General features: G+C 48.2%; 1 protein-coding gene across 2 annotated transcripts; it reads left to right on the top strand.

Moving 5' to 3' along the window:
- The first annotated feature begins 484 nt into the window (after window positions 1–484).
- CLDN18 (claudin 18) lies at window positions 485–18,594 on the top strand. 2 transcript variants are annotated; one of them, XM_071752007.1, is made up of 5 exons: window positions 485–719; window positions 13,583–13,747; window positions 15,073–15,178; window positions 15,533–15,643; window positions 16,447–18,594. In XM_071752007.1, the coding sequence occupies exons 1-5, from the start codon at window positions 500–502 to the stop codon at window positions 16,622–16,624; spliced, it is 780 nt and encodes a 259-aa protein (XP_071608108.1). In that variant the 5' UTR covers window positions 485–499; the 3' UTR covers window positions 16,625–18,594. The 2 variants fall into 2 exon arrangements, with proteins under 2 accessions (XP_071608108.1, XP_071608107.1); XM_071752006.1 differs by lacking the exon at window positions 485–719 and adding an exon at window positions 8,547–9,002.
- Window positions 18,595–18,873: the final 279 nt, after the last annotated feature.

The raw sequence follows: 18,873 nt of genomic DNA, 5'->3' as shown, positions 1-18,873 counted from the left end.
TTTGCTAAAATGTTTTTTGTTTGAGCAAAACATCCCCAGATGGAGGCATGCTAATGAATGCCTCTCCACTGGGCTCAGAAGCACCATCCCTGCCAGAAAAGGATTAGCCTCTCCATGATTTTTTATCTGTTTCATCCGATTTAAGCATCGCTGTGGTTGGCCTCCTGGAGCAGGCAGAGCTTCTGCAGAATCTGACTGTTTCTGGTGGGACCTCATGGTCCCCAGGCTGGTGTTTCTTTCCTTCTGCCTCCTCTACCTGCAGAAGGCAAACAGAGAGCGAGGCGCTCATGCGGTGCAGGACAAACGGCTCTTGGTACCGAGCGAGGAAAATTATCTCACCGGAACAGATAAAGGGAAAAGGGGAGGTTTGCATGGCACAGACAGGGCCTCCCTGGACTCCCGGCTGTGACGTAGGCTGTGCCTCCAGCTAAAAGCCCCTTCTGGCCTGGCTGCCTGCCCCAGGCCAGGCTTGTGGAGGTCTGGAGGACTGCCCGGAGCCATGTCTGTGACAATATGCCAGTCCATGGGCTTCGTGGTTTCAGCTTTGGGAGTAGGAGGCATCATCGGGGCAACTTGCATGGACCAGTGGAGCACCCAGGACCTGTACAACAACCCGGTGACGGCCGTGTTCAACTACCAGGGCCTCTGGCGCACCTGCGTCCGGGAGAGCTCCGGCTTCACCGAGTGCCGTGGCTACTTCACCATCCTGGGGCTGCCAGGTAGGGCTTGCTGGCCCCGAGACTGGGAGGGCAGAGGCACCTGGGGGTGGGCACCATCACCTCCTGCCCGCCTTGCCGGGAGCCGCATGTGAGCGGTGGTGATGGGTGAATTTTGGTGCGTGCAGGGAACCCGATTTTTACCCAGAAAAGGAGCCTCAGGTGCTGACTCTCACTTGCGTGACAGGGCCCATGGAGGTATCTCAATCCAAACCTCCTCCTGTGGCCAAGCTGGGGTTCCTTATGCCTGGTTATCCATCAGGTTCCTGAGGTGTTGGCCAGGCAGGACAGTGGCTGCTCCATGGGGTGATTTGTCCCCTGTGCCCTGGGTGGCTTGGGCATGCACTCCTGCCCCCCTTCCCACCAGAAACCACTAATATTCTTGGCATGGGTGAAGATCCTTTCCTAAGAGGATATGTCACAGTTCAGCTCACTGTATTTCTGACACCACCAGACTGGATTTCTCCCTAATTCTCCTTTGGTTCCAGTGGTGTGGGTTTTTTTCCTTCCACGGGTATCATTCCTGTCCTGGTTGTGCCCTGAGTATCTAGGGGTGCAAACAATTAGGTTACAACAGGATTATCCGGGTTTTCTTCTTGCCTTAATACAGTGAGAAAAAAGGGCACTTTAGAGTATTATATCCACCTCGCCTCCGTGCTTTGACACAGAGGGGAAGGGAGGGAAGGAGCCAATTGTATCAGCAGCTCCCTGCAGAACTTCTGCAAAGCAGCGTTTCCACACCGCACAGAAATAAGAGTTGGACACAAAATCACCTTCTTCTGTCACAATTAACCCATCTCCGCACAAACGAAAGCATTACTTCTTCTAGGTAGAGGGATATAGGTAGATCTTACAGGTATAGGTAAAGCTACTGGAAGAAACAGGTGTAAAAAAAGAGGTGTAAAAAGCAAATCCTTCCCTCCCACACACGCATCCTCTCATCACACACTGCAGAACTTTCTCAGTGTGTCAGCTCTGACAGCTTAAAAGTACAGAAAATGTAACTGCAGGAGAAGCAATTAAACTCCTCAAGTCTTCAGCTCTGGGAATGACTTTAATCTTTGAAGAAACCAGAATACTTGAGATTTGGGGCTCCTTTTTTTTTTTTTTCTTTTTTTTTTTGTTCTCTCCAAATACCTCCATTGCTAACTTAAGCATTATAGTGAAAAGCTACAGTGCTTTTTTTTTTTTTTTTTTTTTTGGCAATTTCCAAGCCTCCAAATTGGTGTAGGGTGCATATTAATTTCTGAAAACAGAAAGCCATGGTTATGGGGGGGGTGGATTTCCATATTTTCCGTCATTAGTGGTCAGGCACTGGAATTAGTTGCCCAGGGGGGTGCTGGAGTCACCATCCGTGGAGGTTTTTAAAAGCCGTGTGGATGAGGTACTTCAGGACATGCTCTAGTGGGTGGTTCAGGTATTGATAGAGATATTTTACTCAGGGTGGGAGGGATGTTGACAGTTGCATGTGGTGATCTTAGAGGTCTTTCTCCAGTTGTGACAACTCTCTGATTCATTTAGCAGATGGGCTGCAGGGGAGATCAGTCTGCCTCTCCTTGGCTTAATGGTTGGACTTGATGATCTTAAAGATCTTCTCCAAGCCAAATGACTGTGTGGTTATCTACAACTGCCTCCCAGTTACAGACAGAGATGAGTGTCCTAACCCCTAACCTAAATGTCAGGGGCTCTATTGAACTGCACATTTGAGAGAAGAATTACCATGGGTGACTTGCAGTTGCCTACAAAAAAGGGATTTGGTGTGGGAAAAAAAAAAAAAAAAGCCCAAAGAATAAAGCATAACCTTTAAAAATCAAGGTGAGTGAGCCCCCCAAAGTTGCTGTCCTCACCCTCAGGTGTGTTGGAGCATCAGTGCCTTCCCTGCTGGGGTGTAGGTAGATGAATATTTGTGTATGTTTGTCCCAGTGAGGTGATGTCTGTGACCGGTGCTATCAGTGCTGCCCTAGAGAGCGAGGTGGAATATTTTATTTATTTTTCCTTTCCTTTTAATGAACAGGGCTTGCTCTTCTGAAGTCAATCCCTTGCTCTCCCCCTCCCCTTTCCCTCCTGTTAATAGATTGTCTGACACTTGCAGTCTCTGGGGCCGCCAGTGTGCAAACAAGCAGCCTCACTGCTGTGCTTTATAGATTGGCCTTGTCTCCTCAATTCCTCCTGTGAGCATTTCTACAGCAAAAGGCAGCCCTACCCCAACCAGAGCAGGGAGGGTGGAAAAAACAGTGCTAAAACCCCAAATTATTAATTTGTTAAGATATTCTTGAAGTGAATAATTCCAATGTTTCTTTTCATCGTGTTGCACCTTGATCTCCATTCAACCTCCCCTCTCCAACTGCACCATGGCTAATGGTTTGTCAGCATTGCCATTCTAAACCCCTATTTATTATTCTGACAATGGCAATTTATATTGGGAACAATAGTGCCAGAGTGAGTAAAAATAATAGGACTCTAGCAAAGCAGTGAGGTGACCTGAGTACATCAGTGAAGTTTTGGTTTCTGAAGGTTTTTTTTTTGGCTCTCTCCCTCACTCCCATAGCAAAGATTAAACTTGTCTTGTCCATCATCTATCTTCAGTTTAGTTGGGATTTTTAATTTCAAAGAGATTGAGGAAAAAATCAAGATAATAGATGAAAGTGAGAAACAACAGGAGTAGTTTATGGCCCTCACCCTTGCTGCTCAGCTATAACTGGTCAGTCTCTGGTGGAACATGTCACTTGAGAGCTAAGATTCTCCTGATTTGGCTTTCCTTTGTAATCCCTTTTTTTTTTTTGGCCACTGGTTTGGGTGTGTCAGCAGACCTTACTGTGATTATCTGGAGGAATCTGAACACACAGATCATGGGCAAACTGCACCAGCTGAGCTCAGGCAAGGCTGGTAGTTTCACCTAATGAAGAAGCCCCATGGTACCTTCCACTAGAAGGAGCATTTTTCAGTTGCTTACAAGTTTTCTATGAACTCCCAAGAATGTGGGCAGTAGTTTTCCTGTTGTCTGGCTTGGTCTCTTATTTCCAGACGTCTTCAGCTAGATCTGTCAGGCCATTTTTGAGAGGACATTTTGTTCTCAAGTAAAAATCCCTTTTTGACCCCTTCAGAAAGGCTGAGGTGAGTCTCTGCTGTGGAACAAAAGATTGGCAACATGAAAAATAAGAATATTTTTGCTTTCCCTGCAGTAAGCGTGGAAAATCTGACAGCCACCTGTAAAAATTCTCTAAGTACCAAAAGGGTCCATGTTGCTTCAGGGGTCCAGAGTAAAAATGATCCATGGCAGTGTAATTAGGATGGTCCAGACTTCTGTATAAACCAACTGCTTTCAGTTCTGCTGGTGCTGGGTAGCAGAGGTGGGTAGATGTCCCCTGAGGATAATTCATGTTGGAGAAGTCATAGTGTTGATATCTCTGGATTTTGGGTTTTTTTCCTGTTTCAGTGTTCTGACAAGGTTTTCTTTGATTTCATACAACCAACATATATTTTGTGGCTTAACCCCTAGTAAAATCCTTGCTCTGGGCATTTTGGAGAGAGTGTGGCCAAAGGAAGAGCATCTCTGCTCCCTGTAACTAACTTAAGTCCAAAGTTTGTAGAGATGGAGACTGCTGATGTTTAGGTTGTACTCCTCCAGTGGTGATGGCCATGGCAAAGTGTCTTCCAGGCTCAGTTTGCTACTTAAAATCCTTTATCCTGGTCAGTTCAGCATCAAATTTTAAAATGTCTTCAGGCAGCTGCTGTAGATTCCTAAAAGTTGTTTTGAGATCAAGATTTGTGCATAGCAAGGTGTAGGTGGTCCAGGTGGGCTGGAAACTTGATAACAACCTACCAAGGGCGTGTGTGTGTGTGAGGTTGTGGTGAATTGCACTCACAGCAGGAGCCTTAGGAAGTGCACGGATGAGGAAAGAGCTCATGTGAGACCTTTCGAGGTCTCCAGCACCCTGATCTCCAGTGGGACTCAAGGTGGGGAGAGGTGGCAGAGAGCCTTGTAGGGGACATTGGCAAGCTAGATGCACACATCAGGGCTGGCTACTGTCTCACACCTTTACACCACAAAAAGAGACATGAAAAATAATTCTAAAGGCCAGAAGAGGAGCAAGACAAGGGAAATGGCAAGAGGCTGGGGAGATGGGGGTTAAGTTACAGCTCAGACATGTAAGGAAGGATGGAGCTTCATGCACCCCTGCTCTCCTGAGGGACTTTCAAAGCTCCTCTGGAGCAGCTGAAGACCAGTGACGGGGTTTGAGCTGGGCTGTGGCCCTTTCATGATTCCCTTTCCCCACTGACTTTTAGGAAGCTCAGTCAGCCCTTCCCATGCTGTGGTCTGGTGGACCATAAGCTCTTGAAGGCTTTGGTCATCTTAGCAGTGGAGGGACAAAAAGACAAGGGTGGGTTTGCTTTTTTTTTTTTTTTTCTTCAGTCTGAACAAGTTGGAATGGAGTAGCTGTGAGCTATATTTGCAAATTTTAAAGTAAACATGAGGTGTAGGTGATTTTTGTGGGAGAGGCAGTGATAACATTCAGGAGTTGCAGTGGGCCCAGTGGACGGTTTTGAGATAATAGAGTCCACACCTGGGTAGATAAAGCTGAAAGAAAGGTTGCAGAGGGGAGTGGTCATGAAGTACACTTCCTATCCCCAGTTTGGGTAAATTGTTGCAGGTGTCCGAGTCCTCAGAGCTGGAGACAGCCCTGTTCTCTGCTCCAAGGGGAGGAGGTTTGGCCTTTGCAAGAGCCATCTCCCCATCATGTCCCTCCCTTGGACAGTGCTCAGCCTTACCTGGTGGCATGGCAGGCAGTGAGACTGAGCAGCAGACTGAGGTCCCATCCTTCCCTCCTGGCTGTTGACATCTCCGAGGGGTGGCTGGAGGTGGGAACCAGGTTGTGGTGATGATGCTGAGACATGCTACTTTTCAGCTTGTGCTCTGAGTGGACAGTTTGGATAAAACTCCCAGGTGACCTTCTGCCATTGGCTGGGTGCTGGAACATATTTTTCACTATCATGAGTAGCTCAGAAACAACCAATAACAGAAAGCTTAAAATGAGGTCACTTGAGCAAGCAGAGAAAATCAGCTAGGGGAAAGGGTTGGGACGGGGAAGAGGTTGTGATTTTTCCACAGAACTTTGATTCAGACAACCACTGGGGAAGGTATTTGTGGGGAGCTTTGAGTTCCCAGGCTTTAAAAGCATGATGCTAATCAGAACAGGAGAAATGGCAGGCAGATGGTGCTGGGACAGCTGGGTGGTACCTTAGGCGATATGCTTAGCAAATAGAAACCCCTCCAAAACCCAGTAATTCTTCAAAATGCAGCAGCCCTCCTGAGTGCTGAGCATGGTTGGGTGTTTAATTGCCTCTTAGCCAAGGACTGCAGCGTGAGCTTTGCTTCTGAAGCTTTTTGCTCAGCTTCATTTTAGGAGGGAGGATGCATGAGGTTTCAGGAAGGAATGTGCAGCCCTGTGCTGGTTAATCCTCTTCGGAGGTGTGGTTCAACTGGATCCTCAAAATTAAAGATGGAACACTTCACCTGGGCTTTCTTGCGTGACTGGAGACTGTTGATTATATTTTTTGATTGCTCTGCCATTTCTCTGAGGTTTTGTTGCCCCTGAGTAAGAGGGATGAGAAGCAGCAGCCTCCCATCAGCAGAACACCAGACCTTCATCAGCAGGAGAACATAAAATCCCCAAGGAAAGGTTAGGGTGGCAGGCTCCAGCTCACGGCACAATTAGGGACAATCCAAGGAATGGTCCTCTTTCCAGTGGATGTGTTGGGGGGGAGTAAAGGGGGCAGGAGGTGTGAAATTTTGGAGGAGGAGGGAGGAAGGAGAGAATGCCCCTACTGACTTGAGGAGCTGCTCCAGCTGGAGGCAGCAGAAACCAGGAGAAAGGCCTTGGAGGAAGGAGTGGTGGTTCCCCTCCTGGCAAAGCAAACACGTGGCCATGGTGTGCAGCGGAGCCACCTCGGGCACTGCTTGTGCAGCCATTCAGCTGTCTGAGTTAGCAGAAAGAAAAAGTCATTTAAAACATCGTAGAGGTTTTTTGAGGAAAAAAAGCTGGGAAAAAGCCCAAAGTGACTTTTGTATCCCCCCCTCCCCTTTCATTTTGCCTCCCCAGGGGTTATTTTTAGCTGTGACCAGTCCAGGTTCTGGTGTTGCTGCATCCCTGCAAGCTGTTCACCCAACGCTGCCGGGTGACACCACTTTCAGGAACGGGGATTATGTCTCTCCCAGAGGAACACCAATGCCTGGGACATGGTTTGACGTGGTTTAGCCTGGGAAAAGAGCTATGTGGTGTCTTACCAATAGGCAGCAAGACCTGGGGCATGAAGAAGAGTCCCGGAGGAGTGGCTGTGGAGCATCAGGGCTTGGGTGCAAGCAGCTTTTCTGGGCTGGAACCCAGTTCTGGCTGCAGGGCAGTGAAGGATGGGATGGATATCTGTCAACATTACTTGTTTTATCACTCCCAGCTTTTAGGTCCTCCTCAGCCTTTGTCTTCCAAGCTGTTGAGTCCTCTTCAGCCCTGATTTTTCACAAGGCAAGATCCAAGATGAGGTGTGGCAGTCAGGATGTCCTCTACCTTACTGAGGATGAGCAGCTCTTACCATCTCTGGTTCTTGAAGGCTCACCTGTTTGGTTTTGGTTTATTATTTGGCTATTATTCTTGCTGGCAACTTCTGGCCTTTTGGTGGGTTGGAGCTAAGCCCTTCCCCTGAGCCTTGCCAAGTCCGTGGAAATTACTAAATTGGAATAAAATCCCTCTAAGCAAAGACATCCTGTGTCCTTGCTTTGGTGACTCTGATCTGTGGCCACCAGATGGGTGAATTGTGCTCTGGCTTCTGTAGCAGTGTCCATCTGAAGCAGCAGTTCTGTCTGCTGCCCACCAGATGGCTTTAGGGCAACAAAAGCAATATGGGTGACCTGGATGGTCATTCTCAAGAAGGCAGAAGGTGTCCCTCCATAGAAATCAGCCTCTCCTCTCTGCTGGCTTCTCCACCAGATGATGGCTTGATGGTGCCTGAGGTATGGGGACTGGATAAAGCAGGAATTGGTTGGGAGCTGCAGGAGTTTGCTGGATCAGTTTTGGGGTTCATGGCTCAGTGCCTTGGCTCGTGCCATGATTAGCATCTGAGGTTACCTTGGTGATGCTCAAAGTGGCTGCAAGGAGTGGCTGTGTCCCTTGTTTGTTTCCTGGGTTGAGCAGCCCTGTGTCTTAAAATCATGGAATCTCAGACTGGTTTGGGTTGGAAGGGACCTTAAAGACCATCTGGTTCCATCGCTGCTGCCATGGGCAGGGACACCTACCACCAGCCCAGGTTGCTCCAAGCCCCATCCAACCTGACCTGAGACACTGCCAGGGATGGGGCAGCCACTGGGCCAGTGTTGCCAGTGTTGGGGACCAATCCCCACAGGAAATAATTTCTTCCCAATATCTAATCTAAGCCTGAAACTGTTCCCCCTCATCCTATCACTTCATGTCCTTGCAAAATTCTCCTGTGGACCTCACCACTGGCATCCTGATGTATCACCCTGCTTCTTGTGTGGATGCTTTCGTGGGTGGGTGGGAGCAGAGATGTCCTTGTCTTGTCCTGGTGGCTGATCTGCTCTCCCTGTCACAAGAAGAGGGCAGGGAGGTGGTGACCTGGGCTTGGTGCTGTGTTCACCTGGGACAGTCATCCTTCCCTCTGCCCCTCTTGACGTGCTTGCACCATGCCAAGCACTCAGGAGAACCCCAATGGAGAGCCGAGAGTTTCGAGGGGGTGGGAGGGGATGGGGACGGCGCATGTTCCAAGTGGGTTGCCCAACACTTGGGGGAGTGTGGCTGCTTAGCTGGGGAAGGACAAGCACTTCCAAAGGACAAAGGCTCATATCTCAGGCCCTGCCAGCACAAACCTACCCAGCGAGAGTGAAACTGGACTATCTTGCAAAAACACTTTGAGCAAACACACTGCTCAATGGAAAGCATCTGATAAGAGCTGCTGCGCTTCTGGTGGCTCATTCAAGAGGACTTCTGTATTCCCATTAGCTCTGCGGGTTCACCAGGACTGGCTCACCTCTTCTCTCCAGAAGGGGAGAAGCCACCATGTCCACCACCCTCTGCCAGGTGATGGGGTTCATCGTTTCATCTCTAGGGGTCGCGGGGTGCATCGTGTCCACTGCCATGGATATGTGGAGCACACAGGACTTGTACGACAACCCCGTTACCTCCGTCTTCCAGTACCAGGGGCTGTGGAGGAGCTGCGTGAGGCAGAGCTCTGGCTTCACAGAGTGCCGGCCCTATTTCACCATCCTCGGGCTGCCAGGTAGGGAAGAAAGCTGCTCCAGGTTTAACCTAGGAGCCCTCCTGCTGCTCTGCACAGGTTTCATCCCAAGCAGGAGGAGGTATCTTAAAGGACTCGGTTAGGAATGACAGTTCCAGGCTGCTCTGTCTGTGAGCGTAGATCGGGCTTTTGACATGGGTGTGCAGTGAGAGGACAAGGGGAAAGGGTTTAAAGCTGGAAGAGGGGAGAATTAGGTGGGACATCAGGAAAAAATTCTTTCCTGTGAGGTTGCTGAGCCCCTGGCCCAGGTTGCCCAGAGAAGCTGTGGCTGCCCCATCCCTGGCAGTGTCTCAGGTCAGGTTGGATGGGGCTTGGAGCAACCTGGGCTGGTGGGAGGTGTCCCTGCCCATGCAAGGGGGTTGGAATAGATGATCTCTAAGGTCCCTTGCAACCCAAGCCATTCTAGGGTTCTGTGATAAAAAATTACAGGCATGTTTCTTACCTAGAGAACACTTTCACTTCACCTTACAACCTGCGTGCAGGTGATCTCTGGGTGAGCATTCTGGGTCCAGCCCCGTTGCTATCATAGATAACACAACTCTACTGGTGGGAGGTAACTGAGGATGAGTAAACCTGCAGATACTCCATCCCTGTGAGTTAAAACTGAGGGGAAACAGCTGCATGTGATTTTTGTGTTGTTACCAGAGTAATGGCTTCTACAAAAGAAAAAAAAAATTGAAATATTTTTTTTTCCAAAGAGAAAAGATGAAGGCTGCCTGTGAGCAGCAATGGGGGGGGTGTGGATGTGCGAGGGTGCACTCAGTGGCTTCCCCTGTCCTGAGGAGGTTTAGTGGTTGTAACAGTTGAGGGATGTTTCTTTCTTGCTGGCTTGCTTACTTCACAAAAAGAGAGTCCAGCCTGGTTTGCTATGACCTTTTGTGGCTCTGCCCTGTCAGCTCACTAGAAATACAGCCCCGAGTGTGCTTTTCACTCACAAATGGGTACAAGCAAGAAGCACTATACATAGTAGACCTTCTGCATCTATTGACTGGTGTAGAAGACAGCATGAGGTGAGCTCCCAGCCTGTCTCCTCAGGGATGCCAACCTCCCTTCCCTGCAGGGCAGGAGGGAGAGCTTTGCTGAAGGCACTCTGGTGGATGGGGACTGCCATGGTTGCTTTTGGAGAAAAAACCAAAAAGAGGTGTGGTGGAATAAGTGTCTGTGGACCCAGCTTTGGGATTGCTAGGTGACTTCTTTTTAATATGGATGAAAATGATGTTTTGGGTGAAAATGATGCTTGGAGATTGTGTTTTGGGTGAAACATTTGGTTGAAACGTGGCTTCATACGACTTGAAGTTGTTTTTATTTTCCTTCACCTCTCACTGCTGACAGCCACCAGTGGGGAAGGAGACAGGTCTCCAGTTTTCACTTAGACTGTGGTGATGCAGCGTGTAGTTTCAGACTGCTGACATTTCTTCAGGTGAAAGTTCTTCACTTGTTATTATTTTCTGTTATAATAAATAGCAATAAAAAACTATTGCTATTATTTTCTGAAGCAAAGTTACCCTACTACATGCAAAATGTGTATGCAGGGAGTTTGTTTGACTTCACCCATTGGGCTGTTTGCTGCCTAGTGCTCCAGTTACAGATTTTTTTTCCCTTGTCTCCTCTTTTGTTTGCCTAAGCCCTTCCACTCCTTCCTTCTAGGAGAGGTTGTTCACCTTTGGAAAGCAGTTCAGAGGACTTTCGATGGATGCCAGAGTTCACTTGAAAACTGCAGTGCCCTGGTTCCCAGCAGCTCTTACTTTCAGTCCCCTGAGCCAAGGGAAGGGCCTTCATGCCACAGCAGACCTGGGAGCACTTTCTTCTCTTTTCTGTCCCTTTATGGAGTCAGTGCATAAGTCAGCCTCATGGAGCAAGAAATCACTCCTGATGACTATTTTGCATTTTTTCCTGTTGTCCCCTGCTGTGCTTCTCTCTCTCTCTCTCACCCCTTTCCAACAGCTGCATATTGCTCCTTTTCATTCATTCTTTCATGCTCCTCACATTCACCACACTTGAACTTCAGTGCAGTGTCCCTGGAATTGCTTGGCTTGACCTGTCCATTTTGTCCTTCCATGAGCACCCAAGCCAGTGGGAACATCTCTCCTGGGAGCCCACAGTATCCCTATGAGGTCTTCATAGAATCATAGAATGGTTTGGGTTGGAAGAGACTTTAATGCTCACCCAGTTCCACCCCCCTGCATGGGTAGGGACACCTCGCACCAGCCCAGGTTGCTCCAAGCCCCATCCAACCTGACCTGAGACACTGCCAGGGATGGGGCAGCCACAGCTTCTCTGGGCAACCTGGGCCAGGGGCTCAGCAACCTCACAGGAAAGAATTTTTTCCTGATGTCCCACCTAATTCTCCCCTCTTCCAGCTTTAAACCCTTTCCCCTTGTCTTCTCACTCCACATCTGTGTCAAAAGCCCTCCCCCAGCTTTCTTGTAGCCCCTTCAGATATTGGAAGGTTGCTATAAGGTCACCTGGGAGCCTCCTCTTCTCCAGGCTGAGCAACCCCAATCTCTCATCCTGGCTTCACAGGGAGGTGCTCAGCCCTCTGAGCATTTCAGTGGCTCTGCTCTGGACACATTCCAGGAGCTCTGTGTCCTTCTGATGCTGGGGACTCCAGAACGGTACACAGTGCTTCAAGGTGGGGTCTCACAAGAGCAGAGTAGACAGGGAGAATCCTTAGCTTAAGGTCAGAGGGTTGAGACCACCACCCTGATGACACCCAGGGACCAGAAGTTCTGTTGGAAGAACTGTCTTGGGGACAGGGACCTCCCATTTCTCTCCATAAGGTCTTATGCATCAGCATAAGGTGGTCCTTGGAGCATCAGCCTCTCCTGCCTACCTTGTAAAAAGAGTAATTCCAAAGAAACTTAAGTGACTATGAAGACAAACAGGTATTGTGATTTTCTTCTCTTTGCAGCTGTCTGCTTTGCATCAGGAACAACCTTTGAGGGCTGATAAGCCGTATCCGCCAGCTTCTTGTTCTCTGGTGAATAATAACTCAGGAGCTCACACCTGGGGGCTGATGAATGGGAGATTGAAAATCCCAGACTCGTTAGCACTTGTTATCAGCTGATAAGGGCAAATTGAGTCATAAGAGCAGCAGCCCCGGTGGGATTACCAGATAGGAGATGGTGGTGTATTCCCAGCCTTTGGGGTGGTAGACCCCTGGCTTCCTTGGGCATCATGGTGCCAGCAAGGCTCTGCTTGGTTTCGTGGTACCCCACAAGGAGACCCATGTGGGCACCCCAAAAGGGTTTCTGTACCCTTTTCCCAATCTGTGCAAGCCTAGCAGGGTCTTCTTCCTGCACCAGTGGCTCCAGTCAGGCCACATGGGACCCTTGGGCACCATGGCCAATCTGAGCCAGCCCAGCAAAAGGGGTGACAGTGGACTGGGGCTGTAGGACATGTTTGCCCCCCTCTGTTGGTCACAAGCCCACGTCACCTTCCCTGTAGAGGGAGAGTTGTGTGAGGGGAGCATCAAAACCAACCCCAGGGCTGGAATAGCTCATGGGAGGGCAAGAAGAGGCTGTGAAGTGTCCCAGCAGCCCTTGAAATACTTCTGAGCAGTGCTCTGCCAGGGCTGCCACCTTCCTGTCTCTGCCAGGGACACAAGCACAGGCAGGGAGGAGAAGTGTCAGGGTCCATCACTGACTTGCAGGCAAGATGGGATATGTGCCACCTTCTTAGAAAACCAACTTGATGTTCCAAGGGGTGGCCTTTCCCCTTCACTTCTCTGTTTTGAAAGGTGTGATTTTCCCTTGGCTTTTCTTTCTGCTTTTCTACTCCAGCCAAGAGGGGGCTGGAGGGTTTTTGTTGGCTTCCTCTGACTGACAGCAGTGATCAGCTCCCATGGGCATGGCCCACCAGCATCCCACCTTGCCTCCAACCCCACATCCCCACCTCCATTGCAAGATGCCAAATAAATTCAGGGCTTTAGAGTATTTGTGTGTGGTAGTAATGAACAGGGATAGATGTCTGCAAGACTGATACTATAAAATGACCATGGGAAGGGTATGCTGGAGGAGGTCATGACTGAAGAACTGTTGCTCCCCTTTGGTGTACACATGATGTTTGTCAAGGTTTTCCTCTTCTCCTGTGCTGTGTGTTTTACTGTAAAGCAGAAACGTGTAGAACTCCACTTTGAGTCACACAGGAGCTGGAAATGCCATGGATAACTGGGTGGAGCTGTTTGCATTGCTGCTTGGGGGGGAGAAAAAAAAGGCTTTCTGAATCATCTGGATAATGAAACAGTTCCTGCTTATCCCAGCTGTGCACCAGCTCCTCGCCATGAATTTCAGCTGAGGCACAACTGGTGTCTCAAGGAACAAGGTGCCAAGGAACCTTAACAAAAAATCATGTCTGCACTATGAAACATTTTGGGAAGTTGAGACAAACGTCTGCATTTCCAGCTGTGCCCCAGATAATGCCAAGAGTAGATCTGGGATCTGTTTTGCAAAGTTTTCTTCTTTATTTTTACTTTAGGACAGAAACAATCTGTAAAAACCTCCCAGGCTCTGATGAATCTCACTGCAATGGCTCAGCTTGGCTTCTGTTGATTTGTTTTGCAGCAATGTTCCAGGCTGTGAGGGCTCTGATGATTGTGGGGATCGTGCTGGGCATCCTTGGACTCCTTGTGTGCATTTTTGCCCTGAAATGCGTCCGTATTGGCAGCATGGAGGATTCTGCAAAAGCCAACATGACTCTGACCTCTGGCATTATGTTTATTATTGCTGGTGAGTAGATGGTGCTGTGTCCTTCATGTGCAAGGCATTGCAGTTGACTGGAATTAAGGCTTGGGCAAGTCTTTTGTGGACTTCTGGTCACAGGTAATAGATGTTCTGGGTTCTACTTCTGCTTAGTTAAGGAGTCAGAGAATGATAGGATGTTAGAGGTTGGAAGGGAACTCTAGAGATCATCTAGTCCAACCTCTCTGCCCAAGCAGGGTCACCTAGTAATGAGCAATGAAATCAAACCTGTATCCTAATGAAAGTAAGGAGAATGTCCCTATTCAAAATCCTTACAGTTGAACAGCACTTTATTCTGTTGGGACATGAGGCATGCAGTGCAACTTAAATATGTACAGTAAGTACAAGCTGGACAGAGGAAACCACCTTCTGCAACACAGCTTTAATTTTGTACTTAAAATCCATCATTTTATCCATCTGAGTCAGTGGGATGAGAATTTGGCCAACAAGGATATTAGAAAAGCCCATTCCTGTATTCCAGAAGAGAGAGTGGCTAAAAGGATGATTTGACTGGCTCCTGGGATAGGACATTTCTTGGTTGGGTTCACCAGTTTCAAAAAGAGGTTCTTAGTAGGAGTTTGGGTCCCCATGTGGCCTGGCTCATGGTCACACATTTCTGAGCTGAAGGCTCTTTCATCCAAGAGTAAGGGCTGCTCTCAGGACAGAGGTGTTAAGGACTCTGACTCTGATGTCCCATGATAGTGAAGGCCTGTGAGTAATTGAGTTTCAGGGGAAGCCCAGAGGTCTTAGTGGGTATAGTGAGGACAAAGAATGCCCAGAACAGCTGGAGTCCATATTTTTTGGCAACAAACACTGGAGAGCAATCAGGACATGGCAAATGATGATGCCATTGCTGCCAGTCTGGTCACAGTGATCACCTGGGCAGATGAATGGGTTCCTGATGAAAGCAGTTCCTGCTTCTTGAGTCTGGTCTTCCAGGGCAGATAAACAGGTTGTGAACCAAATGTATCTTCTCCTCCAGTGTGTATTTTCCCATTCAAAAAAGAGGTGATTTCTGATAGGGAAATGTTTTTCACTACAAAATAAAAATTAGAAACGGATATTTTCAGCAGCTGAAGTCATCTGCCTGAAACTTGATTTCTGTTGGAAAACACATCAGTAGAAAGATTCCTGCTGATGTGACTTGGAATTTTCTAGCATGAAATTATACTCTGGCTGCTGGATTGTAAATGTGTACAAATCCTGGCAGAAAATTGACACATTGTGGGGCCCCACCTCTGTTGAAGTTCTCATGGTATCAAGGTGACTGCTGGTTCTATGTGGGTCTCAGTCTGTCCCCTCTCTGCTCTCAGGTCTCTGTGCCATCACTGGAGTGTCTGTGTTTGCCAACATGCTGGTCACAAACTTCTGGATGTCCACAGCCAACATGTACCAGGGAATGCAGAATGTCCAGAACAGGTAAGTGGTCACCTGGCTCAGGGTGCTCCACAGTGCAGACATCCCTCAGGGTCAGGGTGTGCTGCAGCTGAAGGAAAGGCAAACTCTGCATGTAGTCTGGTCCCAGGACTTGGAAGATTTATTGAGTTTCTTACCTGCACTGGAGATAACTTTTCCAAGCAAATTGTCTGGGATGTCTCTGCTCAAGCAGCTCAAAAGGAGGTGGAGGGGCCACTGAAGATGAGCCTGCAGGTGGGATGGTGCTGGCAGGAACTTCTCCAGGAGCAGAGAAAGAATGAGAATGTTCAGTGCACTTCAGAAGAAGCAGACTGGACCACTATCCCAGCACTGACCAGGCTTGTCTCTGTTTTGTAGGTACACCTTTGGCTCAGCCCTCTTTGTTGGCTGGGTAGCAGGTGGCCTGGCCCTGGTAGGAGGCATCTTGATGTGCCTGGCTTGCAGAGGGCTGATCCCAGAAGAATCCCGGTAAGCAAGTCTGTGGTGAGCATGGGAAGGTACTGCACGAAGCCTTGGGTGTTGGGATAGCATCCAGCCAGCACAGCACAGGACGTGTCCATGTGTAATACCCCTGCTGCCAGGGTTTGCCCTGTATCAGGGGTCAGAAGTGACCATTTTGCTTCCCTGACTGAATGACTTGCAAAGAAATAGAGAAGGCAGGGGAGGGTTCAACCTTCACATCTACAGTTTGAAATGTGCTGCCTTAGTCAGGCCCCTGAACTGCAGCTTTGGTTGCCAGTTGCACAGCAGAACATCAGAAGGTGGAGATTGCACTATAGAATGATTTGGGTTGGAAAGGACCTCCAAAGTTCACCCAGCCCAACCCCCCTGCAGTAAGCAGGGACAACTTCAACTGGATCAGGTTACTCAGAGCTTCCTCAAGCCTCACCTTGAATATCTCCAGGGATGAGGCCTCAACCACCTCCCTGGGCATTCCATTATCAGCTGAGCTCTGGTTTACATCAGGCAGGGCTTTCTGCCCTCTCTGCTCAGCTCCATGAGCTGGTGATTGTAGCCCATGGTATTGAAGGAGCCACATCCTTCACTTAGCCAAGGATTTACTCACAGGAAAGGAAGCAGAGGTCTAATAAAAAAAAGAGAGAGGCTTGCAGCCTGCCCAGGGTGGTTGGCTTGGAGCTCACCGAGTGTCTCCAAGGTACAGCTCAGCACAAAGTTGCCTAAAATCCAGGAGCAAAGAGGAACCCAGGGTGCATGGCTGGGCAGTCACAAAGCTCTCCAGGGGCTGACGCTGCCCTTTGTGTCTTTTCCAGTTACAAGGCCGTGTCCTACAACGCGTCGGGGCCGAACATCTCCTACAGAACGGGGCCCTACAAGGTCGGCTCGGGGTATGAACCTGAAACCAAGAGTAGGAAGGGTGCAGGGTATGAAGAAGCTCCTCGAAGTGAGGATGGAAGACGCTCATACCCTTCAAAATACGACTATGTCTAGCAGACTTCTGGGCTTGAGATACGCTTTTAGGGAATACTTTTCATGTCAGAAGCCAAAAGTACCTGCAAACCAAGCAATCTGTAAATAGGATTGGTTTCTAGCATGTTTCCCCTGCTCTGAGGTTGTATCTTAGGTTGCTTTGAACGTTGGTTTTATTTTGCTAGGCTGCCTGTCATGAGGAAGTCTGTAACAAAGTGCCTTTTTATGCTCTCCAAGTCAAACTATTTGCTCATCTTTTATATATAACTCAGATATCCAGGATATCCTGATGTCCAGGACCAGGATTGTGCCTTGTGCACTCTTCTAGTTCTTCCAGTAGGTTAAAATGCTCATTTTATTACTGCCCAGGTGTAAAAGTGATGCTGCCCCATCACCTTTTTCCCCTTTAGCAGCTTTTCATGCAATCAGGGAAAGTTGCCCCAAACTTTCTAAAAGGCCAAAGATAATACTGTGACCTCAGTGTCCTGTGTTCATCAAAAAAAAAAAAAAAGAGCCAGTGTTTTGCTGAAATTATGCTGCAGCTTTGCTCTGGTTTTGGCACTCTATTGTTTTTCAATTTAATTTTAATTGATTTTATTTGTGGGGCAGGTTGAAAAGTTCTAATTTACTCTTCTAGCTGTGGATTTTATGTAAATCTAGTTGTGGCCCTTTGGCTGTGGCCAGTACATACAGACTCCACAATCATGGCCTTTTCCTCCCTGGTGCCTGTTGCTACTCAGACCCACCTCTGTTTGCTGGTCGTACCCTGGTGCTGATCTGCTGTGCTATTTAATCTGATTTCTGTTGCTTAGCCATTTACTATAACCCACAACACCCAAGTGTATTTTATTTCTTCTGATCTCTCTGGGGAACATCTCTAATCCATTGTTATTCCCGTGCCAGATATTTGCTGTATTAGCTGAAAACCTCTGTGGGTGACCAGTGTTCCTGCAGATGTCATCTTTAATGAAGCCAGATGAATTTCTCATTTAGAATTAATTACGGTTACATCCGGAGCAGAAATCCCAGGGAGCGTTCAGATGTGAAACTCCATACTGACATTCAGGACTTCCTGGTGTTAATTCTTGCCCTGATGATGTGAGGATTAACTCCTTTGTGGGACAATTACTCTTCTAGCCAATCCGACAGAAAAGAACTTTATTCCAAGGGGTCAAAGGAAGGGACACAAGAGCTTGTGTAGGAGGGGAGAGCCATGTGCCACCAGCATGTCCTCTCACCTGGCTTCAGAGAACGTCCTGGCAAAGCTTTGGAAAGTGCCTATGAGGAGAGCAAAAGGTACTGAGGGATAAGCTAAAAAGAGAGAAGAGGGGTCAGAAACCTGCAAAGCAGCTGTTTAGATAGATACCTGTGAGAGGTTTCAGCCCCTCTTGTAAGGATTGCAAAGTCTTGCAGGAGTTCCCCAGCAAAGTACTTCTGGTGAAATGCTGATGTTCCTTGAGTGGTTTCATCTTTCGGAAGGATTAGGTAAAGCTGAACATTTTCCCAGAACTGGACCTTTGGTAGGTCAGCCTACCAGTCTAGTGGGTTGGAAAAATAGTGGGAGCTGGCTGTGCAGCTCCCGGTGAGCACAAAGAGCTCTCCATGACCATCAGCAGCCAAACCCACCACCTCTCTACCAGCACATGGGGATGCAGCTCCAGCACAGGTCCAGGAGCTGGAGAGAGGCTGCACCTTGGGTAGGTCAGTCAGAGAAGGAGGGAACAGGGAGGTTGTAAAGATCTGTTTCTAAAGGAGAGCAACTCAGTTTTGCAGTGGTAGTTCTTGTCCTATTTCTGTCCTATTTTTTAAAGCATCAATATTCCTTACAATGGTTTTTCCCCTGCTCCATATGACAGTATAGACTTTTCTGCTTCATTTTTCTTTTTTCTTTTTTTTTTTTTTTTTTTGCATGCCTGTTTAATTTTTTGTTTGTTTGTTCATTTTATGGTTATTTTTTTTATGTGAATATTAAAGAAAATTAAAAACCTGAAGACCAAGGTCACTGCTTTCACTTCTTCTCTTCTTGTCACCAACAGCAGCTGAACTCACCCCAACTTCAGGTTCTGCAGCTTCTTGGGAGCAGCGTGGGTGTGGGCAAAAATGAAAGATGAAGGTTTTTTGTTTTTTTTTTTATTTCCCACTTTATAAGAGTTAGTTAAATGCTGAGACAAAATATCAGCAAATCAAATGGGTAAGTATCAGGGGACACCCAGCTGACTGATGCAGTGAAGTCAGAGGGACTTTGGGCTTGCTGAGCACCATTCAACAAG

This window comes from Heliangelus exortis, chromosome 9, assembly GCF_036169615.1.
Source record: "Heliangelus exortis chromosome 9, bHelExo1.hap1, whole genome shotgun sequence".
NCBI classification, from domain to species: Eukaryota; Metazoa; Chordata; class Aves; order Apodiformes; family Trochilidae; genus Heliangelus; species Heliangelus exortis.
This window is presented reverse-complemented; position numbering and strand designations above follow the sequence as displayed.